This window comes from Rhopilema esculentum, chromosome 18 (assembly GCF_057945365.1).
Source record: "Rhopilema esculentum isolate cy_ngs chromosome 18, ASM5794536v1, whole genome shotgun sequence".
Taxonomy (NCBI): Eukaryota; Metazoa; Cnidaria; class Scyphozoa; order Rhizostomeae; family Rhizostomatidae; genus Rhopilema; species Rhopilema esculentum.
This window is the reverse complement of record NC_142832.1, coordinates 3,034,721-3,060,176: the sequence shown is the minus strand read 5'-3', so window position 1 is coordinate 3,060,176 and position 25,456 is coordinate 3,034,721. Positions and strand designations below refer to the sequence as shown.

The window sequence follows — 25,456 nt, the reverse complement described above, 5'->3', positions numbered from 1 at the left end:
TAGATGTGGCGGCAAATAAAGGATAGCTCTAGTACTTTGTCGGAAAATGGGATGTGACGGGATGTGCAGAAAAGCTAGCGACGACCCAATCTATATTCCTTAGCATTTGACAGAAACCCCAGCGCATTGACAGTCAAAATATCGCATATATTGGCCTGACTTCAAAAGAATAAATTGAAAACATACCTGGTAATTTTCTGCGTCCTTTAGGAGCAAACAATGTCCCCCTTATGCGGCCAACACTTATCTCCTTGCGTTCCACATGATCAGCCAGATATGTTCGTAAAATTTTCGTTTTTGCTAGAGGCTCAGGAAGCTTTTCCACGGCTTGCCTAGGGTCACCTGCATTCCCTTGAGACATAACGTGCCTGTCAAACAAGAAAACCCTAAATTCCATCGGTTTAGTGACATCTCCTGCAATAAACCTGGCCCCTTTTCGTTGGCCTGGTACTGCTAACATGCTCCAAAATAAACCCATGTTGTCAATGCCTTTGTAGGTACCTCCAAAAGAAGAATCTCGTGACAAATTCAGCTCGCCATCTCTGTCTGCGATGTAGTGTCCATATGATTCAAAAAGCTCCGATTTGTCAGAACTGAGCTCAACTCGCAAGGTTACACTTTGAAATGGGATCAAATTTTTCACTTTAATCTGAATCCTTTGATCCACGAGCACTGGACATTTCGGTGCAATTATTGTCGGTAACATTCTTACTTTCAATTTATCGACCCTACGTAAGGAATTACCCATCACTTGCCGTTAGACCCACTGCCACACGGTTTCGGATATTTTTAAGAACGGAATTATTGTTATCCGTTTGAAAATTCAAATGAATATGCATCAACAACATGAGCGTTTTCAAAAATATAACCGTCCTCACAGAAACGCAAAAAAGAGGTTTGAAATTCCCATATGAGCATGCGCAAATTTCTTGGCACCTGAAATCATCTGAAATGAACTGAAACCACCTAAAACCTAGCTTTGTGCCAGCAAAATTAAAGTAATCAAAAAGCTTCTTATCATATAAAGATAAACATTCATAATAAAAGATAGAAGACATTCTTAATGCTATGAAAGGCTATCCTAAAATCTTTGATCTCCATATAAATTTGAAGAAAGTCGACGAAACTAGCAGGGGCAAAATGTACAAAAGAGTGTAGCATTGTACCAAGGAAAATAAAGTATTTAAAAAGCTCCTGACACCATAAAGATAAACATGAATACATCGAAAGATAGAGAACAATCTGCATGCTATAAAGAGCTAGCCAAAAATCTCTGCTCTCCATATGGTTTTAAAGAAAGTAGACGAAACTAACAGGAACGAAACGTATAAAAGAGTGTCCCAGCAAAATTAAAGTAATCAAAATCTCCTAACCATATAAAGTTAAACATTCATGCATTAAAAGATAAAGTACACTCTGAATGCTATAAAGAGCTAGCCTAAAACCTGTTTTCTCCATATGATTTGATAGAAAATCGACGAAACTAGCAGGGGTTAAACGCACAAACGAGTGTAGCTCTGAGTCAGAAAAAATAAAAATAAAAATGCTTCTGACAGTATAAAAACAAACATTCATAGATAAAAAGATAGAGTACATTCTGAAAGCTCCAAGGGAATAGCCAATAACCTTTGCTGTCCATATGATTTCATTTTCTGGTAATCATTCTCGTTATTTGCATGACCAACCTTGAAACATTGTAATCTGGGATTTGGTTCTCACTTGTCTGAGTCTGCCAATGAATCGTTAAAAGTTTAACGTGTCGAGGTGCGATGAGGATCAAATCGGAAAAGCTACTGTCATTCGTTGCTGTCAGTTAAAACAAGAGAGGGGGAGGAAATATAAACAATAATGGCCATACCAAAGAGGTAGGATAACTGGCACTTCTATGGCCGTGTAAGCAGGGCCGTACTTCCCACTGGGCCAACAAACAAATAGGATCCCGAGAAATATTCGGGAGTTTTATACGGTGTCATAGGGTTCTCTTACACGAGTCAAATGTTTTCGAAGAGAATTGTCTCCGCAAGGCAGACAAAATATCTACGTACAGTTTTTAGAATGATTCATGGGATGGTCAGTCCCAATTAATTCATCGGAATCCAACGCATGGTTTCTCAAGGATGCAAATCATAACTATTTTATGAAAATTGGTCAATGACCCTTTCGAATGCTGATACTGGGTCAAAAACCTATTGGTCACTAATAAACAAAGTTCTGAATAAAGCTAAGATTCCGGTAATACCCCCTTTTTGGGAAATGACATTTTTGTGCTGGATTTTAAAACAAAGGCACAAATCTTTAATGAATACTTCATTCTTCAGTGTACTACTATCGATACAGGCAGTGAAATTCCTAACATTGCTAGAAGTAATGCCCCTGCATTGGTCAATATCCATATCTCCGAGGAGAAAATACTAAAAATCATTCGTTCTTTAAACCCTAACAAGACAAATGGTTGGGATGAAATCTCAGTACGTATGATAAAGATTAGTGATGATGTTTTGGTGGCTCCACTAAAAATGATATTTGAAAGTTGTATCCAAAATGGCATTTTCCCAGAAATCTGGAAAATGGCCAATATCGTCCCTGTCCATAAAAAACAGTAAAAATTTAAAACAAAATTATCGCCCGATATCCCTTCTTCCAATCTTCGGGAAAATTTTTGAGAAAATGATTTATGATACCCTTTACGAGCATCTAACTGCTAATTAGTTACTAAACCCAAATCAATCGGGTTTTCGTCCAAATGGCTCTACGATAAACCAATCCATCCCTAGTTCGGTCCGTCTATCTTGACATATCCAAAGCATTTGATAGGGTTTGGCATGTATAGACTTATTTAAAAACTTCATCGTTGTAGTGTTTCTGGAAACTTACTTTCACTCATCAAAGACTTCCTTGCAAATCGAAAACAGCGCACAGTTTTGAATGGTAAAACGTCTGAATGGGGTTCAGTCACCGCCGGCGTCCCTCAAGGCTCTATCTTAGGCCCACTTTTCTTCCTTGTGTACATCAACAACCTGACGGGATAATCTTAAAGACTCGTTGCTAACAATGAGCCATTGCGCTACGTAAGCATCCCATAATGCATTTTTAGACTGTCTAAAATCAATTTTGGTTTATCTGTAAAAAATTAATGTCGTTGTTTGGACCGTCGCCACGCTCGCAAAGGCCCATTGTTAGCAATGAGTCTTTAAATGTACCTCACTCTTCACCATTGTTCATAATCCTGATCAGCCTGCTTCAGACATGAATCATGATCTTGACATTATCAAAAGCTGGGCACATAATTGGCGTATGATTTTAATCTCGATCCAACTAAACAAGCAGTTGAGGTGACTTTTCAATAAAGAAGATTTCAGCCGATCATCCACCAGTTCTAATCAATGACATCCCAGTCATCAAAATGAATGAACATAGACATCTTGGCATCATGCTTGATTCTTGTGCGTAATAATAGCACTTTGCTTCTAAATTGGCTGGCTAGATAGTCTTAATTATTTCTAAAGGGGTCTGGCTAGGCCCATCGTTCCTCAATACGAGCATCAACGCTAAAATCTACTCCCTAATCAACAAAAGCGCAGCTTAATTCAACTCAGCATCCTAAAATGTTAACTGTCAATCAAACGTAAAACAATAGTTCTTCTCAGTTTCCGTGACAATTCTAAATTGTCTTGTATAAATTGTATGTGCGGCCACACTTAGATATCGGTGATGTCATTTACCACATCCCACCCAAAAAATGCGATTTCAGTCAAGATACCTCACTGAAAAATCATATGGAAAAACTTGAGTCAGTTCAATATTCTGCTGCACTAGCAGTGACTGGAGCATGGAAAGGAAGATCTCGTGAAAACTTTACGACAAATTTGGTTGGGAATCCCTAAGCCTATGACGTTGGAGCAGACGCCTCGTTCTTTTTTACAAGATTGTCAACGATATTACCCCTGACTACACAAGATACCCTATTCCACAATTACCACAAGCTGTGTATTCTTTTCGTAATGCAGATGTAGTTGGGCAGGTAAGGGCAAGAACAACAAGATTCAAGAACAGTTTTTATCCGGACTTTTTCTCTGAATGGAACACGCTTGACCCAGAGATTAGGTTATCACCCTCACTAAATATTTTTCAAACAAAATTATCGAAACTTATCCGACCCACTCCTTAACTAGTATACGGTATTCATGATCCAAAAGGTCTATATATTCTTACTCAGTTACGGGTAGGACTGAGCAAACTAAATTATCATAAATTTAGGCATAACTTTAGAGATACATTCAACCCTTTGTGTCCCGCAAATGATGGGGTAGAGGACACGGAGCATTTCCTGCTGCTCTGTCATTCGTATAACTGGCCTAAATCTGATCTTCTCAATAGTGTGAACGCAATATGGCTCCCTCGTGGTTTTTCGTCTCTTTCAAATGAAGTTTTACTCAAATTCATTTTATATGGTGACGAGCAATTAACCATTGACACAAATAAGAAGCTACTTCAGGCAACAATTCATTCATGATTTAATTGCTGCACATTCCTATACATTCTCTATGAAAAACTTTGGTCCGGGGCTAGAAGGCACTTTCTTAAAATTTAGGGCTTTTTTGCTACCAAAAGCCCCTTATTGGCATGCATTCTTCTTTTTTCAAAACTATTTTATAAGAACACGAGCCTTAAAACTGGCCAAAAGTTAAGAACAAACAAATTAAGAACAAGCTGAGAGTTAAGAACAAATTGAGAACAAGCTGAGTCTGAGCTACTGTAAAATGCAATTTTGAACAACGTTTTATTTAAAAAACGAGGATTTTTAGCCATATGTGGGTGCTCTTTCGGTGAATATTCAAATTTTTCGTCTAATGCGAGCAATTAAAGGTTGTCTCACTCACTTTGTTGACAAATAAGACCTTTTTATCCCCCTTTTCAAAGTAGATGGCTTTTGATATCTCGTGACCTTTTGCGAGGCCCTATAAGAGGGGACAACATTATCTCATAATTCATGATGATATCTTACAATTAATTCATATTTCAAATTACCAAAGCGAAGTATTTCGAAATTGTCAAATGTTCCATTCTACCCCCAAAGTAGAAAGTTTTTAAGGAGATGTCAGGACACATTGGACCGACTCACATAAAAAATGGACTGAGTCTTCAAAACCAAACTTTGCAGATAAAAATATTGAAAATGTATTAAGAATATGTTCAGGAATAGCCAAAGTGCCCCGTACTTAGGTAAAAATAGGGAATTGATTCTCTTTGGAACTGTGGCGATCCTTTGGCGCTTTTAATGGGAATCTAAGGACACTGGATGAGAAATGAATCTTTGTTTTGCTCAACTTGCTTTGGGGAACAACTAAAGAAACTCGAAAAACACACATGTATAAAAACTGATAGTCTGAAGTCTTCTGCGTGGAGGGTACAATCTGAAGGGGCCAGTTATAGACATGCCTGGGAGAGACAATTAACTTGGAGGATTTTTGAACTTTGAATTTTAGGACATCTTCTTTGGTTCTACTAACCGCCAAGAGCCCTAATATAACAACCAGTAAATTCAGTTGTTTAATCGATTCTTCATACTACAGTAATGCGTTTATTTCTAGTCCCTTACAGTCTTAGATGCAAGAGATAGCAAGAAATAAAGGTAAAATAAAGTTCGTGCAAAGCTAAAACTAAGCGAAATCCACTCTTCCGATGTTTTTAAGAAGAAATCGTTATAATTACTAGAGATTGAGTACATGTTTCTAAAGAGTAGATAATTAAGGGGTACTCATCGAGTGTGAAAAAACAGGAGCTGTAGTGGGCCAAATTTTCTTTACGGTTGCGTTCACGTGGCTTTTCATAATATTTCCTTGTTTGATAATCCGGTTATAACGTACTTTAAGGGACCGGTGGATTTAGAAAGTTATATCCGAAGTCCGTTATAACCGGGGTTTAGAAGAATTCGACTAAAAAACCAAGTTACAAACAAATTAACTATTTATCATCCATACTTTCAAGAAAACTATTAGCTAGAGGTTACATGGTTTGAAAAAGTCTGTAACGCGTTTCTGGATAGTTTTCTTACCCAAATATTGTTGATTTCAGCATCAATTTTGCTCAGCATCTTCAATGCTTCATCTGCATTAGGCAAATCCGAAAACTCGAAAAACCGTTGTAAAAGTTGAACGGCATTCGCCCCATCAATAGCTGAAGAAACTGGATCAGTGCCATCTTCAGTTGGCGGAGATTGTCTTTGATCTTTAATTTCTTTTGCAATCTCAGAGCTGCTCAAAATTGGAGAGGTCCGTGAAGTCATTTACGATATGGTTGTCATAGGCACTGAAATACTGGATCGGCAAGGTGCTGAAAAAGATTACCCAGATTCGTTTCCTGTGTATCTGCCGTCTCAGATTCATCTTGGCCTCCACTTAGTTCCTTTTGAAAACCTGCCTTTTTAAAGCAGTTGGCAATCGTTTTTTGGGTGAACCTATTCTCCCAGACTGACTTTGACCAGCGCAAGCACTCCAAAACATTCACAGTGAAGTCATCTGAGTTTTTTTCTTCAATTGCTCTGATGAGTTTTGACAGTAGGCGCTTGCGATAGAAAACTTTAAGGTTTTTGATGATGCCCATGTCATATGGCTGTAGTCGGCTGGTACAGTTTGGGGGCAAATACTCCAATTAGATTGACTTGAGTTTTGTGGCAATGTGTTGGTCGTGTGCACTTCAATTGTCGACAATAAGAAGCACCTCTATTCCTTCCTTTTAAAATTTTCTGTCGAGGTTCAGGACCCATTCTATAAATATAGCAGATGTCATCCATGCTTTTCTGTTGGATTTGTACTCAACTGGAAGATGTCTTAAATTCTTGAAGCAACGTGGCTTAGCTGATTTACCAATAGCTAGCAGAGGTAGCTTTTCCGAGCCATCATCAGAGTTATTCGCTCCTTACTTCTCTTACCACCATGACAATTATCGCCTTTGGAGATATGATAATTTACGAGTTGCGAGTTGCCAGTTGCGAATTGAAATTTGACAAAGAGTCAAATTATAGGGAATCTAAGCATAAATAAACATTTGATGAAAACAGCCATGCAAAGACACTGGCCTGTGACATGTGCCACGCCATATTTGGGTAATCTTATCAGGGTCAACAGGAAGCACTGATATGTGATTGTGATTGGCTAGAGCAGCAAGTGGCTTGAGCCAAACTTGAATTTTGGAACAAAATGTGAATGAGGAGCAGGATGTCAATCATTTTGCAAATGAAAATTCCCTCAGACAACTTCAAATTAATTGCCATGTTCAGTTTTCACAAAGTGCTCAAAATGACAATACAGCATCTCAGAGAATAGTTCAGCCTTTCAACTAAACTGTGATACAAAGCATCTGATTTCAGATGCCCCCTCGATTTTACCATTAAGAAGTACCCTTTTTATTTCAAGAAGCTTCAATTTTGAGCTTACCGTAAATCCTCGAATAAGCCCCTGGGGGCTTACTTGCAAAAATGAATTTTGGGTGGGGGCTTATTCGAGGGGGGGGGGGCTTATTCGAGGTGGGGGAGCTTATCCGAGGTGGGGGGCTTATCCAAGGTAGGGGGGCTTATTTCAAAGTTTTGATGTTTGATGTTTTTTGTCCCAGTCAACCCAACCCATTTAATATATTTGATGAAATATCCACTCATTATTTTCATTGTTGAAAGTTACAAATTTACATCTGGTAATCTCTAAGATGAGCTGTTTCAGTGATTGATGTTAAGCCAAAGAATGTAATTAGAAAATAGCTACAAATGTTGGGACAACAGAAGCAAATTGCATATGAGTACTCATTTTCAGCAAAATGTGTCAATCTCAGAAGTAGTTTCCTGTAGAAAAATAAAACATATATGCACCAGATGTCCAAATATGATATGAATTCTCAGCTTTTCCTGGATCATATACTGTAATGATCAGTCATAATAATCAGTTTGTAGCACTAAAATCAACTCAAATGTTAACTCATTCCACTAATATAATTTTGCCAAGTGCTTTTTTAAAACAAATGGCACCAAAAAGCGGTGTTAAACCAGATACCTAATTGTAACACTCTTTATTGATTTAAATCACCTACATAAACTTCTTGTACTGCAAACTATGAATATATGCCCTTTCAAGTAATCTTTTTTGAACAATATAGGAATTCTGCATTACTCTCAGCTGTTGAGCAATTTATATTGTTTTTCTTTTCTTTTGTAAAAACTTTTCATTCAAAGATACCTATGGGGGGACCATTATGGAAACAAGATTGCACTGATCTTTTAATTCCATCCCTGCCATTTACAACTGGGGGAGTTTTCAAATTACATTTTCTAACTTTTATATTTGTATTAGATTAAACACTTGTCATTAAACTTTTTCCTTATTCTTTGATATATCTATTTTTTGAATGTATGGCAAAATTTTACTTCATCATTTAAACCTGCTAAAAATTTTATTTAAATGAGATTTTCCTCTTGAAAGAACTGAAAAATTCAACTGCACAGTGTTTTGAAAATACTTCAGCGCAACTGATTAATCATTTCCTATTTCTAAGCAGATTATATAGAAAGGAAACTAGGTTCTTAAACAAATATTTCAACTTCTTACCTTTCCGCAGCCAGCCTCCATTTTGAATGTTGCTAGGAGAAAAACAGGCACGTGGGCGCGGAAAGTGGCCTGGGGGAAGCTCTTGGAGCAGGGGACGGTCGGGGCTCAATGGATGTCTTTTTGCAAAAAACGCTTTAATGTCCAAGGACAACATATTTTTACTAACTGAAATTCTTTGCGCACAATGAGGTATAGCTGTTATACTTTGGGGTAAAAAGAATGAACTGACATGATGAAAAACCAACTCGCAACTGACAACTGACAACTCGCAACTGACAACTCGCAACTGACAACTCGCAACTGACAACTCGCAACTCGCAACTGACAACTCGCAACTCGCAACTCGCAACTCGCAAAATATAATCCCGAGGGGCAAATCACTCCAAGAAAATCTTTCTGGGAAAATCCTATTGTTTTATCTGAAAATCCCAGGAAATCCTTTTGTTTTAGGGAAAATCTCGTACGCTATTTGCAAGAGTGAATTACCCCTCGGGTCCTATCAGGAAGCAGCTTAAAAAAGAGTCCTGTTTCATCTACATTGAATATATCCTTTGGGTCATATTCTTTCAGAACACTGGTTAGTTTGTTGCAAAGCCAATCATTAACAATGTCTTTGGATACTGAGTTTGCTTCACCACTAACTATACAAAATGTTATTGCTCTTCTTTTTTTGAATCGGTCAAGCCAACCATCGCTGCATTGGAAACCCTCGTGGTCAAGTTCTGTGGCTAATTCATCACCTATTTTACCCTATCATTTAACGACGTATTCGGTAGAAAATAGGTCAAGATTGAACATTTCAAAGTTTTCCGACAAAAATTTCATTTGGAAGGGGCCGTAGACGCAAATTTACAAAAGTATCACGTGACCGCATGACGTACAAGTTGACAAGCGGAGACAGGCCTACGCTTGAAATGCATAGGCTTCTCGCTACTCGCGCGCAAAAAGTTGATTTATTTTGCAAAAATGAGTAATTTCGAAATAGATTTTTTGTCACTGGATGTTGTTTTGGGATGTCGTACATTATAGTTTTGAACCAAAAAACGGAAAACGCAGCACATGAAATAATTTAACAACGAATTCATCAAAGGAAGAAAATGGACGTAGTGGTTGGGAAAACGGGATGAAGTTAGAGCAAAGGGAATGGAGATACTGAGTGGGAAGTTTTTTACTCGTTAAATGGAGAAAAGATTAGATTTATGAGTTATTTGCGGCTTTCCACTCTCTCTCCTTCATCCTTTTTCGGTTGAAATTTGGTTTGGGTTGGAAGGTTGCTTGAGCAATTTTTTGTTTTTTGCTTTGTTTTTATCGTCTTATGGGCTAGTGAAACCTGAGAATAGAAATTTTTTTACAAAAGTTTTTTTTATTCAGCCAAGGTGAATTAGAGTTGCCTACCCGCTAAATGATTAAATATTCGACTACCACAACGTCCCATATACCAGTAACATAACTGATTCTTTTCAACTCACTTAAAGTAATTTACTAAGAAAACACATATTTCAGACGGCAGCTACTTTTTTGAGATACACTCATTCCCTGTTCGACCATTTGGCTGTGCTCCGGCCTACGATCTCCGACAAGACAACATTTTGGATGGGCTTCCCTTTACGCCACATTGAACATTTGTCAAATATCCACCGAAAGCCGGAATTTTCCTACGCGAAAGCCTTAGCCCCCTGATACCAATAATGTCCTCTAATGAAGATAACAAGCTTTTGAGTCCCTATAAGGGGTGTTTGAAATATGAAATGATTGAGATCTTCGGAATGCAAATATAAATATTTAGGTTTTTAAGTCTTGAAATATGAAATAACTTTGGTTCCGAGTATGAAATATGAAACAACAAAATAACTGAATACCTCTTAAAATGTTGTGTGAGAATTATATACTTGATAACAGCATTGACTTTTTATACATTCTAAGAAGTTACCCAACAAGTTACTGTAATACCTTAACTACACGCTACTTTACATACACTACAAAGACGATACCCCGGGGAGCATTAACTCTGTCTACCCCGGGGCCATAACATAGAGAGGAAAAAAAATGCACGTTTGTAATTACAAATACTTGAAGATATAAGAGACTATTGATCTCAAGCATTGACTCAAGTGACTATTGATCTGTAGACCTGTTAAGATACCAACCATATTACACCTGGGTTGTTCTTTAATCTTTTCAATCTTTCTAGGGGTTAAAAAGGCTTTTCATACTTTACGTATAGGAAAAATACCAATAGCATATAATATACCGCAAATACTTTTGGCTTATATTATCTCATCGAAATAGACGAGAACATCAAATAATATCATAAACATGTTTTTATCTATTGCTTGTTCCACATATACTTATTAGGAATTCTTCCTAAGACCACTAAACCACTTTTTGTAAGCCATTTAAGATTTGACTTGCTGATAATAATATTCAGAAAAATGTTGTTCATTCTTCAATTTTTTTATCTAGAGCTAACATGTTCACCGAAATGTTATTCTTATCTTGAAAATGTTGTTTCTGACCATATCTGAATTTTAGTATGGCGCCAAGAAGTAATGCTAAAAAGAATTATAATTTACGCAAAAAGATAAAATAATAAGGCAATATTATGAAAAGCCACAAACACGCAACCGCAAAAGGGAATTTGGTCCACTCCAACTGTTTTTTTTTTCAAACTCGATGGAAGTTTAAATCATAAAAATAAAGGCCACTGATCATTTTAAGCCTTGCAAACATTCTGGTAATTGACCAGAAGTCGCTTAACTGGAAGCATGAACAATGCACGGTCAGCAAAATTGCAACATTCGAATTTTTCAAATCTGATGATACCATCAAACAAGCTTGTAACGTGGACATGACTTCCCGTCTTCTGCCAGAAGGTTCCCAAGGTTTAGCTTCGCATTAACATTATTTTAGCATTATTTCTTTCTATTGAATGCACCTAAGACTAGAAATATAGTGACTAGAATTAACAGTATGACTGTAATATGAAAAATCCATTAAACAACTGAATTTACTGGTTGTTAGGGCCTTGGTGGCTAGTAGAGCCAAAGAAGATGTTCTTAAACTCAAAGTTCAAAAATCCTCCAAGTTAATTGTATCTTCCAGGCATGTGTAGAAAACTAGCCCCTTCAGGTTGTACCCTCCACGCAAAAGACTTAAGACTATCAGTTTTGGTACACGTATGTTTTTCGAGTTTCTTTTTTAGTTGTACCCAAAATATAAGTTGAGCAAAACAGAGATAGATATTTCGTCCAGTGTCCTTGGATTCCTCTTTAAAGTACCAAATGATTCCACAGTTCAAAGAGAATGAATTCTATATTTTTACCCAACTACGAAATCCATTTGATGTGTTCTGCACCTATTCTTTATACATTTTCAATATACGTAGCTGCAAAGATTGGTTTTGAAGACTCGGTCAATTTTGTATGCGAGTCGGTCCAACTTTTCGTGACACCTGAAGGCAGAATGGAACACTCGACAATTTCGAAGTACTTTGCTTTGTTAATTTTGAAATATGAAATAATCCCATCCCCCCTTATAGGGCCTTTTTTGCTATCGCAGCCGCGTCGTCGTTTTTGCGGCTTTTGGTCCCCCTATTATAGGCCCCCTTTCGAAATTTCCCATTTATGGATGATGATGGTAATAATATTATTGCTGGATCTGCTGAAGATCTTCCTGTCAACCTAGCTTCGGTCTAGGGTACATAAATTCAAGCTAAGGATGAAAAGCTGAAATGTTGGGAAAGAGATACAAGCATTCTTGATAGATGGAAAAGCGCAGTAAAGAAAATACGGATTGTGCGATAAAATTCTACACCAGCTGAGAAAGCTTTTCAGGAGCATGAAAAGCGCATTTTAAATGAAGAGCAAGCTGTTTTGGAGGAAGCAGTAGAGGCATCTGTAATGTTAAGCAGTTGTATGCTTATGACGCAGTTTGTTTTTGAATTAATAAATATTGTACGAGTCTGTTGTTGATGTATTCTTACATATTAAAATATTTTGTCTTTATATTATGTTTTAAACAGTTTGTTTGCTTCTTTTGAAAATCCATTCTATGATAGCTTTAAAGTAATCGAGCAAGAGTTTATTCAAAAACAGGCAACTTTTAAGCAACGTCTTTATATTCTATAGGCAACTTTTCATGAAATTTTAAGTAACTTGTGGATAGCGCTTATATTAACAATGAACAATACATGGTCTTAATCTGAAAAATACCTAGCCTTTATTTGAAAAGCCCTAGCTTCATCTGAAAAACAATAGTCTTTCTCTGAAAAAATCTTGTCTTCATCTGAAAAACCTTAGTCTTCCCTAACCATACTCCGAAACTCAGTCATTCCACACAAAAAGAAAAGTATTGGTCTGTCACAGTAATAACGGGAAAATACACCAGAGGAGGAAATATCAAAAAACGCGATCATTTGTTTTCTTTAAGATGTCTTTCTTGAAGCTAGTGACTGTAGGTAATTAAATTTTTCTTTCCCAAGTTGTACTTTTCCTGTTTTATTGATACGATTGTAATTCAGAAGATGAATCTCATACATTTTCCAAGAGAAATCTTCTGATAGCTTTCCATGCATGCTCCTGTGCCGCAGAATGCTCAATTACATTCCCTCCCCATAAAATATAAACTTTATGATATGCATAGTAAGCAATACGACACATTGGCATAAAAGGAACTTCGATTAAATGCCCGGTGCCTGGATAATGAAGAATAGTTGCAGACTCTCTCCCATGTTCATTTAGCCCCCTCTGCATTCTTCTTGCACAGTCTGACGAATTAGGACACATGTCATCATCACCTGTGACCAGCATGATCTTCCCTTCGACTTTTTCGACTGGAATCTCGATATTGCGAAGTTCGACAGAGTTGAAGTCGATAGAAACAACTTCATTCTTTTCATTCATATGGCAATGCTCCGGTTTGAATCCCCCAACAAGGCCCCTAATTTCCCCCTTATACCTAAGTGGAATTACCATAATGTCAGATGTAGAAATAGCAACAACTGCCCTCACCAAGGGACATTCTGCACCAATCTGCAAAGCAATCTGACCGCCAGTTGAAACACCTATATATCCAATGCCAGATGGATAAACCCTTTCATGACTTGCAAACCACTTAACAGCTTCGATGAAATACTCCAAATCAAAGTTGTTTGGGCTTTTAGGCAGATCTTTGTATCCAAAATAGGCCAATGCAAACGTGACAAATCCATGAGATGCCAAAATGGCTGCCCTAGACTCAATCAGATCCCCATGAGAACCAAACATGTCAATGACACCTGTCATGGGAAAAGAAAGATTAAAGTTTTTATGGCCATGGCCAACGCTCAGGCTGATTTATCGAAGCATTCTTCTAGTCACCGTTAGCAAAGGCTTTAGGAGGAAATAAAAAGAATCCAAAAACGGACCTATATGACAAAATGATTCGAGCTATGAAGCATTATGTTTCCATGTTATTGTCTATTATTGTCCACATATTCAGGACCATTGCTACAGGGGGGGGGGGGGGGCAGGCACAGATCCAGACCAGTTCCACAGGTTTCAGAAAACGGGGTAATTTCTCAGTGAATCCTAAATTTTTCTCTAAAATTTCAATTGCAACATTACTGCTCTTGTCACAGGCTGACCAAAGTTCCTTTGTTTACAGACTGAATTACACACAATTCCTAATTTCGTAAGAACAGCTCTCCCTTGTTGCAAAGATTCCGACAGAGTTTCCTAAAACATCTGTTATCCCAAAGTATCCAAGGAATTCACAATCGAGGAAATTAGTGGCCACTCGGAGCGACAGTTTGGAGTATGCTATCTATGCTCAAATATTGAAACCGGTGGCTATTGTTCTCTTAAACCCTGTGAGCACCAGTGCCCATATATTTTCCTTATGCGAAAAATCCCGGTGGCTAAAAAGGACATTTTATATCGATATCCATAGCTCGAAAGTGTGGACGCTCGGTAATCATCTGTGGCAAATACAAAATGAAGTTGGAATGAAAATGAGAATCTGAGGTCTTGTATTAAGGGACTAAACTTTCTTTTTCGAAAAAATTCATGGAAATTCAAATCGAAGTTGCAAGAAGTGGATCAAAGGGCATACTGAAAAAATTTCGACATTTTAGGGAGCAGTCTTAAAGTAACTGCTATATGTGGGTGGACGATATTTGCAAAAGGCCATGAAAAATTCTGCCAAACCTGTATGGGGATATGAAAAAAGTCGTGCCCATTTTGCAGAACTATTAAAATTTAATTGTATGGAATAATAGTTTCCAAATATACAATTGAATATTGCGGACTGATGCTAACAATCCTATGATAGCAAGAGGTTTTTTGCAATTTTGCTTCGTCTCGTCATCAACTTTTAAGATCTGTCGGCAAATAAGGATGGTTTACCCTCTTTATCGGCAAATGGGATGTGATGGGATGTGCACAAAAGCTAGCGACAACCCAATCTATATTCCTTAGCATTCGACAGAAACACCAGCGCATTAACAGTCAAAATATCGCATATATTGGCCTGACTTCAAAAGTATAAATTGAAAACGTACCTGGTAATTTTCTGCTTCCTTTTGGAACAAACAATGTCCCCCTTATGCGGCCAACACTTATCTCCTTGCGTTCCACATGACCAGCCAGATATGTTCGTAAAATTTTCGCTTCTGCTAGAGCCTCAGGAAGCTTTTCCACCGCTTGCTTCGGGTTATCTGCATTCCCTTGAGACATAACGTGCCTGTCAAACAAGAAAACCCTAAATTCCATCGGTTTAGTAACATCTCCTGCAATAAACCTGGCCCCTTTTCGTTGGCCTGGTACTGCTAACATGCTCCAAAATAAACCCATGTTGTCAATGCCTTTGTAGGTACCTCCAAAAGAAGAATCTCGTGACAAATTCAGCTCACCATCTTTGTCTGCGATGTAGTGTCCATATGATTCAAAAAGCTCCGATTTGTCAGAATTGAGCTCAACTCGCAAGGTTACACTTTGAAATGGTTTCAAATTTTTCACTTTCATCTGAATCCTTTGATCCACGAGCACTGGACATTTCGGTGCAATTATTGTTGGTAACATTTTTACTTTCAATTTATCAACCCTGCGTAAAGAATTGCCCATCACTTGCCTTTAGACCTAGTCCACATCCACACGGTTCCAGATATTTTTAGGAACGGAGTTATTGTTATCCGTTTGAAAATTCAAATGAATATATGCATAAACACCATGAGCGGTTTCAAAAATACATCCAACCACACAGAAACGTAAAAAAAGACGTTTGAAATTCCGCTGAGCATGCGCAAATCACTTGGCACCTGAAATCATCTGAAATGAACTGAAACCACCAAAAACAGTCATACATTAAAAGATAGAGTACATTCTGAATGCTTTGAAGGGCTATCCTTAAGCCTCTGCTCTCCATATAATTTTAAAGAAAGTCGACGAAACTAGCAGGGGCGAAACGTGCAAAAGAGTTTCGCTTTGTACCAGAAAAATTGAGGTGATTAGAAAGCTCCTTGACATATAAAGATAAACATTCATACATTGAAAGATAGAGTACACTCTGAATGCTATGAAGGACTAGCCTTAAGCCTCTGCTCTCCCTGAAACTAGCAGGGGCGAGACAAAGAAAAGTGTGTCGCTTTGGATCAGAAAAGAAAGAAAAAAAATGCTCCTGACAGTATAAAGACAAACATTCATAGAGAAAAAGAAAGAGTACATTCTGAAAGCTCCAAGGGAACAGCCAATAACCTTTGCTGTCCATATGATTTCATTTTTGGTTCTCACTTGTTTGAGTCTGCCAATGAATCGTTAAAAGTTTAACTTGTCGAGGTGCGTAGAGGAACAATTCGAAATGAAAATGAAAAGAATCAGAAATACCATCGACTACCATTGATTTTTCACTTTTTTCCATTACTGAGCATGGAGAGTAACCATAAAAAATGCCGAATCTACCGGGTAAAGAACAGATTCATAACTCATCCTTGTTATTCGCATGGCCAACCTTGAAATATCGTAATATTAATGTAATATGAAACATTGCTTTTTGGTGAATAATCAAACTTTTCAGTAAATGAAGGTTGTCCCACTCACTTTGTTGGCCAATGAGGCCTGAACACCTCTCTTGAGCGAAAAAGCTAAAAATTACACTGCTTACACCCTATTAATTTGAGCACAAATTAACGACAATCCAGCCTCTGGTTTTCCAAAAAATAGTCAGCCTGAACTTAAATTTATTGGTTCTCACAAAAAATAGTACACTGCTATGGACATAGGTTAAAGAGGTTATTGCTGAAACAGTAAATGTTGTCTGGCAAGCAGGTGATGCTTCTTTTGAAAAAAGGTTTTCAAAAATGACCTGCCTCATTTCAGTCCACCTAGAAATGTTTGTTGATGAGTTTGACTCTAGGCATGATAACCATCGCATCAAACTACATTAAGACTTTACTGCAAGTTTAAACTAAATTTGATTCTCTTTTTTGCTAAACAGTATCTCAAGATACTACACCTGGTATGGGGTACACTGGGTAGGTCCAGGGGCGTCAATTCAACTGATTTAAAAATTTTTGCCTGAATTCTTTATTGGCTGTGCACAAACCTCTGCAATGCATTTTGCCAATCTAGCTCTGTATATAATTCGCAACTTTCTTTTTAATTTGATAATAACGGAATTTTCCTAGTAGTTTTGCCAAATCTCTATATCAGAACAGACAAAGGATATAGTTACTACCCGAGGCGGCACCATGGTTGCCGCCGAAGGAGCAGGAAATTTTCGAAAATTTTGATGCTTCTATTTTTCTGGCAAATGCACTCTTTCAAGCACATTTCACTTAAGCAATCCTCCTAATCTTATTGAAAATAATTTTTTTACAAACAAATTGAACAGCAGATTAACACAACTGGTACAATTTCGCCGTGGTCTTGAGAAATACCATGTTGTCAGTTACTTCTGAAGCTAGGTAACAAGCAACATGGTTGTCAATTTAGATCCCTCCTTCCTTCTTAGCATGCCTTTTGAATGTTAAAAAAATTTGGAGCTCATAGTGAATTGCAGTTGACGCTTCTACGACACAATTTTACCTAAAGAGGGCCTGGATTTTTCGATCTAGGGCCAACAAGAAATCTTCAAATCTTCAAATCATTAGTTTGTTTACCTTAATTCATACCAAGGAATATCATATTTAACCAACGGAGCAACTACCTTTGCTTGATCCGCTATTGATTTTGTGACATGAAGGTCTCTAAAATACCTAAACCGCTTCTTCCACCAAGCGGGTTTTACCTGAAATTTCCTATTGAGATACTATTGGGGGGGTGTGACACCCCTACACCCCTCGGTCGCGATGCCCCTGGGTAGGCCCCACACCAAGCTCCATTGATATACTCCAAAGAAAGTAATATCTTTGTTAGAAGGCTCCGATTATCCGATACAAATATCTAAAAACATACATTCATATAATGAACTTATAGGCAACTTTACATTCTACTAAACCACACACAAAGGAAAAGATAGCTTTGGGCCCTCTGACTTAAAGCTGACCCCCTACTAGCCCCTTCCCCAAACTTTTAGGCTATATTCGCCATTTTTAGCTAGAATCAATTTTTGAGGATGGAACAAAAGGGGTCATTCACGGGAAATTATTAAAAAGTTTTGAATTTAGCTATTCTTAGGTTGGATCGTTTGGATGCTATCCTAAAAAATAAAAATGGAAGTACCTAATTTGTGGAGTTAGAAATTTGAAGAAAAAAACGACACTGGAAAATGTTAGGAGACTAGAAACAAAATGAGCCGTTGTAGATATTTAGAAACTTAATAAACTTACTTTACACAGGGATCCTTAATGCCCAGATTGCATTCGCATCCAATATCATTTGCACGAACTTGATTACTCCCGCCATTTTGTGGTGTTCACAAGAAATGTCAAATCGAGGCCAAATTAAACTTTTTCTAACGCCGGGGTTGGGCGGGAGGAGGGGGCGGGGGTGCAGGCATTGGGCTGCAGGCAAATTTTAAGTTCTCTAGCTCTCTGACTATAATAGATGTTGAATTGAAAACTCTCAACTGTCACTTGAACTTGAATCAACTATAAACACACGCAAAGTCATGCATAAAGTTTTGAAATTATTTGCCTTTTTCAGGCTCGGATTCAGATTCTCCCACTTTGCAGCTGTTTTAAAATTTCCTTTTCATGGATGATGATGGTAATATTAATATTGCTGGATCTGCTGAAGAACCTCCTGTAAACTTACAGTCCTGGCAAAAAGATAAGACACTCGCAGAAAATTAAGGTAGTTCCAAATTATACAGCCCCCGTCCCCACCCCCCACCTACCCACCCACCCCTTTTCAATGTGGTTATTAGTAGTTTAGCACGCTTCATATAAAGATAAGACATTTGACTTCATTTTTCGGTAACAAGTTTCAGCTATTTTTTGTCAAGATTGTAGCTTCGGCCCAGGGTACATAAACTCAAGCTGAGGATGAAAAGTTGAGATGGTGGGAAAGTGATGCAATGCAAGCACTCTTGATGGATGGAAAAGCGCATGAAAGAAGGTATGGGTTGTACGATTAAATTCTACATCAGCTGAGAAAGCTTTTCAGGGGCATGAAAAGCGCATTTTAAATGAACAGCAAGCTGTTTTGGAGGAAGCAGTAGAGGCATCTGTAATGTTGAGCAGTTGTATGCATATGACACAGTTTGTTTTTGAATGAATAAATTTTGTACAAGTCTGATGTTGATGCATTCTTACATATTTAATTATTATGTCTCAATAATATTATACTTTAAACAATGTGTTTGCTTTTTTGAAAATCAATTCTATGAATAGCTTTAAAGTAATCGAGCAAGAGTTTATTCAAAAACAGGCAACTTTTAAGCAACGTCTCTATATTCTACGGGCAACTTTCATGAAATTTTAAGTAACTTGTGGATAGCGCTTATATTAACAATGAACAATACATGGTCTTAATCTGAAAATACCTAGCCTTTATTTGAAAAGCCCTAGCTTTATATGAAAAACACTAGTATTTCTCTGAAAAACTCTTGTCTTCATCTTAAAAACCTTAGTCTTCCCTAACCATACTCCGAAACTCAGTCATTCCACACAAAAATAAAAGTATTGGTCTGTCACAGTATTAACGGGAAAATACACCAGAGGCGGAAATATCAATAAACGCGATCATTTGCTTTCTTTAAGAGGTCTTTCTTGAAGCTAGTAACTGCAGGTAATTAAATTTTTCTTTCCCAAGTTGTATCATTTCAGTTTTATTGATACGACTGTAATTCAGAAGATGAATCTCATACATTTTCCAAGAGAAATCTTCTGATAGCTCTCCATGCATGCTCATGTGCCGCAGATTGCTCAATTACACTCCCTCCCCATAAAATATAAACTTCATGATATGGAAAGTAAGCAATACGACATGTTGGCATAAAAGGAACATCGATTAAATGTCCGGTGCCTGGATAATGAAGAATAGTTGCAGACTCTCTGCCATGTTCATTTAGCCTCCTCTGCATTCTCAGTGCACAATCAGACATATTAGGACACATGTCATCATCTCCTGTGACCAGCATGATCTTCCCTTCGAATTTTTCAACTGGATTCTTGCTGTTTCGAAATTCAACAGGGTCCAGTTTGTCAACGTCTATAGAAAGAACTTCATTCTTTTCATTTATATGGCAATGTTCCGGTTTGAATCCCCCATTTAAGCCCCTAACTTCCCCCTTATATTTAAGTGTAATTGCCAAAATGTCAGCCGTAGAAATACCAACAACAGCCCTAACCAGAGAACATTCTGTGCCAACATTCAAAGCAATCTGACCGCCAGCGGAAGAACCTATATATCCAATGCCAGATGGATAAACCCTTTCATGACTTGCAAACCATTTAACAGCCTCGATGAAATACTGCAAATCAATGTTGTTTGGGCTTTTAGGCAGATCTTTGTATCCAAAATAGGCCAATGCAAACGTGACAAATCCATGAGATGCCAAAATGGCTGCCCTAGACTCAATCAGATCCCCATCAGCACCAAACATGTCAATGACACCTGTTATGGGAAAAGAAAAATTGAAGTTTTTATGGCCATGGCCAACGGTCAGGCTGATTTATCGAAGCATTCTCCTAGTCACCGTTAGCAAAGGCTTTGGGAGGAAATAAAAAAATCCATAAACGGACCCATATGACAATATGATTTGAACTTTGAAGCATTATATTCCATGTTATTTTCTATCATTGTCCACAACTATAATCAGGGCCATTGCTAAAGGGGGGTATGGTGGAGGGGGTGTGAAACTCCCTTGGAAGAACATTTTATTGTAAAAACAAAAACTTTTCGGCTATTTTGCTTCGTCTAGTCATCAAATTTTAAGATCTGGCGGGAAATAAAGGATATCTCTACTACTTAATCGGTAAATGGGATGTGATGGGATGTGCACAAAAGCTAGCGATGACCATGACCCAATCTATATTCGAAAGAAACCCCAGCGCATAAACAGTCAAAATATCGCATTCATTGGCCTGACTTTGAAAGAATAAATTGAAAACGTACCTGGCAATTTTCTGCTTCCTTTTGGAACAAACAATGTCCCTCTTATGCGGCCAACACTTATCTCCTTGCGTTCCACATGATCAGCCAGATATGTTCGTAAAATTTTCGTTTTTGCTAGAGGCTCAGGAAGCTTTTCAACGGCTTGCTTCGGGTTATCTACATTCCCTTGAGACATAACGTGCCTGTCAAACAAGAAAACCCTAAATTCCATCGGTTTAGTGACATCTCTTGCAAGAAACCTGACCCCTTTTCGTTGCCCTGGTACTAACAACATGCTCCAAAATAAACCCATGTTGTCAATGCCTTTGTAGGTACCTCCAAAAGAAGAATCTCGTGACAAATTCAGCTCACCATCTTTGTCTGCGATGTAGTGTCCATATGATTCAAAAAGCTCCGATTTGTCAGAATTGAGCTCAACTCGCAAGGTTACACTTTGAAATGGGCTCAAATTTTTCACTTTAATCTGAATCCTTTGATCCACGAGCACTGGACATTTCGGTGCAATTATTGTCGGTAACATTCTTACTTTCAATTTATCAACTCTACGTAAAGAATTGCCCATCACTTGTCTAGACCCAGTCCACATAAACACGGTGCCGGATATTTTTGAGAACGCAATTACTTTTATCCGTTTTTCAATTCAAAAGAATATGCATCCACTCTGTGAGCGTTTTCAAAAAATATGTCCGTCCTTACTTCTATAACAGACGTACGTCATCAGCAGATCAAGGGGACAAGTTTGAGGCCAACAAATATTACTTTTCCTAATTCAAGATTTTCTCCATTGAAATGCTAATTCTGCAAAAATGCCACAGAGACCTGATAACATCGCTGTAATCTTTAAGTGTAACTCACTACTCACAAGATTAAAATACTCTTGAATTCCACATTAGATGCACGGAACCACATAAATCGCTTTAGGCCTATTGCTGTTGGTGCTAAAGCCAGCGTTGTAATTTCCGATGATAGAATTCTGTTGCCAGTCAATTAAATGCCTGTTGGTGTTGGCTAATCTAATATTCATCCCTTACTCGTAGCATTTGGCTGTGAAATGTAATGTATGCTGCCTCTTTTTCCCTTCTCAGGCAAAATTGACAAGAAACTATTGGAAACTGTCCTTCAAATGCTCTTGGTGACTCACTGAACTATAGCAATCAAAAAGGATTAGGAACGAAAGGTCTTCTGGGCATTTTATTTCCCAAAAATTGAACATGTTCAACTTTTAAAATGGAAACTTCGGAAAGTTGATAATTTGAAAATGTATGGCAATAATTAGGCAACCTCTACGAATACACTAGGCATTTTATTGCGAGTCAATTAAATGCCTAGTGTATTCCAGCCTTAACGATTTAAAGTTTTGAAACAACCACAAGCATTCCTTGATTCGTAAAAAAATCTATTTGGTCTGTTCGACAATGGCATATAATATATCTTCCAGCACTTCATTTCTGGCACCAGTTTATTTCTTGCAACATTTAAATGTCATTATTCCTCACCATCGTTCTCGCCTTCGTCCTCAGCCTTGTTTTCGCTTTCGCTTTCGCTTTCGCTCTCGTCCTTATACTCGTCTAAGTTTTCGTCTTCGTCCTTGTCTTGGTCCTCCTCTTCATCCTTGTCCTTGTCTTCTTCCTCGTCTCAATACTAATCCTCGTCTTCTTCTTTGTTGTCCGTTTATACCTCGTCATTTTCTTTCGCTTTCGCTTTCGTTCTCGTCCTTATACTCGTCTAAGTCTTCGTCTTCGTCCTTTTCTTGGTCCTCCTCTTCATTCTTGTCCTTGTCCTCTTCCTCGCCTCAATAGTAATCCTCGTCTTTTTCTTCGTCTGTCCGTTTCTACCTCGTCATTTTCTTTCGTTTTCGCCTTCATTTCTGTCTTCTTCCTCTTCGTAATCGTCATTGCAGCTACCGGCATCAGTGGCGGATTTAAGGGGAGGGGGCAGTTGCCCCTCCCTCGACGAGTTGAAGCAAATCTGGCGCCCCTTTTTGGAAATTGTACGCCCCTTTTGAAGAATGGGAATCAGGGGAAAAAGTTTCTGAGACCCATAGGTTAATTTACTTCAAGGATTACCTGAAAGTTATGTTGTTTATTCTGAAAATGGATCTGAAATTGTTGTATACAGCGTACTCTCGTCACCAATTTTTGAAAATTTTTCAGCGCCCTCACTACCGACTGCCCTTCCTTCAAACTTGCTCTGGATTCGCCTCTGGCCGACACCATCACTGTTTTTCGACTTAACATCGGCTTTAAAAGCCAGCTATTGACGCAGACTTTCTATGGGGGTAAATACCTGAAAACAATATCTATAAAGCATTGCATCAAATAAAACTACAAAACTGCCAAAGTGAAAGCCCTATCAAATGTTCCTGACAGTAGACCGCTACTGTCAAACCGCTACTGTGTAGACAAAAGGAGTTTCACCTTAGGACTCCACTGGTAACATTCTCAATAGGCAAGCGGCACTGATTGGTCAACCTCAACAGTCATTGCTCGTGTTTCTGATTGGCCTATTTCGATCCACAACTGGGTATATATATTTCCTAGCGTAGAGTTTTCGGTCTATGTTCTGACGCTTTAAACTCTAAAGAGTGTCAGACAAAAAGCTTTAGTTTACTAAATGTTTGCTTTTTTCAAAGCCATTTCTTCATTTAGCAAATGGAAAAATTGAATGATGTTTTGATGACGTCATAATGGCGTCATAGAATTAGTTTTTGAGATGGGTCTGAGTTTAAAAAAATCACCATGTCAAATTCTATGTGTGCCAAATTGCATCCTTTTACCTCACAATCTACAATTCTACCATTCCTTTACACCATTCTGCTGGACTAAATAAGTCTCTTTTTAAAAGAAACAAAACGTGTTCGGTCTGCAGGAAACTGACGATTCAGCACGCAAAAACTTTATTGAGTTCGAATTTGAGCTTATTGCAAAGATTCTCCTTGCTATGGCGATGGATATTCAAAGAAGAGTTGAAAATTTTATTAAATCGCAAGACCATGCAGCTTTGAAGGAACTTTTTGTGGACGAGCTGTCGAAGCTTCGCAAAAGTATGCCTAGTTTCATTTGTCAAGAATTTTATCTGGCTAAAGATCATTGTGCGGAGATCCTCTTGCCTGACTATGTCAAGGTCAAAAGTTGATCATTTGGATTCCCTGCCAGATAGCTTATCTTTTATTAAACATTTTGTTAAGGTTTGTAACCCGTAGGTTTAACAATTTAACTCAAAGCCACAAAAGCATACAAAAAATGTCTTCTTGCACTTAATTGTTGTATATACTTGGAATAATGCAAGAAATTATCCCTGTTGAAAATGTATAGCTGTTTTTGAATTGCACTTCTTTTTTAAACTTGTTTCAAAAATGTTTTTTTTTACTTTTGTGGTAGAAAATGCGTATAACAAAACAGTGTAGGTTTTCATTCACTTGCCGATTGTTATCCTCAAAGATTGTTATCTCAACAGTGATCAAGAAACTAACCTTATCAGTCTGTGTTGTTTGTACTCTGGTTATTAGGTTTAATGTAGTCTACTGTCAGGAACTTTTCTAACCTCTAAAATGATTATTTACATGTTAGTTAACACTATTACATCTTAATTATCTCAAAATTCTCTGAATGTTCTTATATGTTTTTGCATAACATGATAAATTTTTCAACTGCTAAAGCTTTATTTCTTGAAAATTGAAACATTGAACCTGAAAACTAAGATAACTTAAAAGGATCATATTTCCTAAGAAAGCCAAGGTCTCAAGTTTGTTTAAATTTTTTTTAAACTACCTTTTATGCATAAAAAGATGTTGTAAAACCATATAAACAACTTCTTCTATTGTTACGCAGAACAGTTAAACAACTTTTTTTGCAAAAAATACAGTTAATTTCAACGTTGAATTTTATGTTTAGTTCATGAACACTGACAGTTCTTCTACTTTGAATTTTTGAGTAAATTTGAGCTTTTCTGTGCTGTCTGTGTTTTATTTTAGTCTTGTAATTTGGACATAATACATACTATGTATTCATCTGAAAGCGTTTTGAGTGTAATGTAAATATCCCTTCATGCAGAATCAAATCTGATGGGAACTGTCTGTACACTGCAACATCTTTGTTATACTTGCATTGCAATTTCTATGCCTCAAATCAGCATTTTTCTTCCATTTTCGCACAAGGACAGAAAAGCAGTCTCTTAAAGACAGTGTTTTCTTCTTTTCTAACCTATGTACCTTCTAATGTTGTTCACACAAGCTAGAAGATTATTCTGATTTTACTGGGCAGGAGGCTCTTAATGATTGCCAGGATGACAAATGGAGACCATTTATTTGCATTCTTGCTTTTTCAAGTG

General features: G+C 37.6%; 2 protein-coding genes across 6 annotated transcripts in view; both read right to left on the bottom strand.

Annotated features, from left to right (window-relative positions):
• Positions 1 to 18,874, bottom strand: part of LOC135696665 (acyl-coenzyme A amino acid N-acyltransferase 1) — a 31,120-nt gene extending 12,246 nt beyond the window's left edge. Inside the window, exons 1-3 of one of the 5 annotated variants that reach the window (XM_089113764.1) lie at positions 18,397 to 18,874; positions 8,595 to 8,626; positions 187 to 7,834 (exon numbers count right to left, since the gene is read on the bottom strand). In XM_089113764.1, the coding sequence (XP_088969890.1) occupies positions 187 to 748 (562 nt within the window). In that variant the 5' untranslated portion in view covers positions 749 to 7,834; positions 8,595 to 8,626; positions 18,397 to 18,874. The other 4 variants (XM_089113765.1, XM_065216137.2, XM_089113763.1 and 1 more) reach the window with 4 other exon arrangements.
• Positions 18,875 to 18,934: 60 nt separating this feature from the next.
• LOC135696661 (bile acid-CoA:amino acid N-acyltransferase) lies at positions 18,935 to 21,713 on the bottom strand. Its single transcript, XM_065216132.2, has 2 exons — positions 21,128 to 21,713; positions 18,935 to 20,626 (listed from the first exon to the last, which is right to left on the bottom strand). Exons 1-2 carry the CDS (start codon positions 21,711 to 21,713, stop codon positions 19,872 to 19,874), a joined length of 1,341 nt encoding a protein of 446 aa, XP_065072204.2. The 3' UTR covers positions 18,935 to 19,871.
• Between the last annotated feature and the right edge of the window lie 3,743 nt (positions 21,714 to 25,456).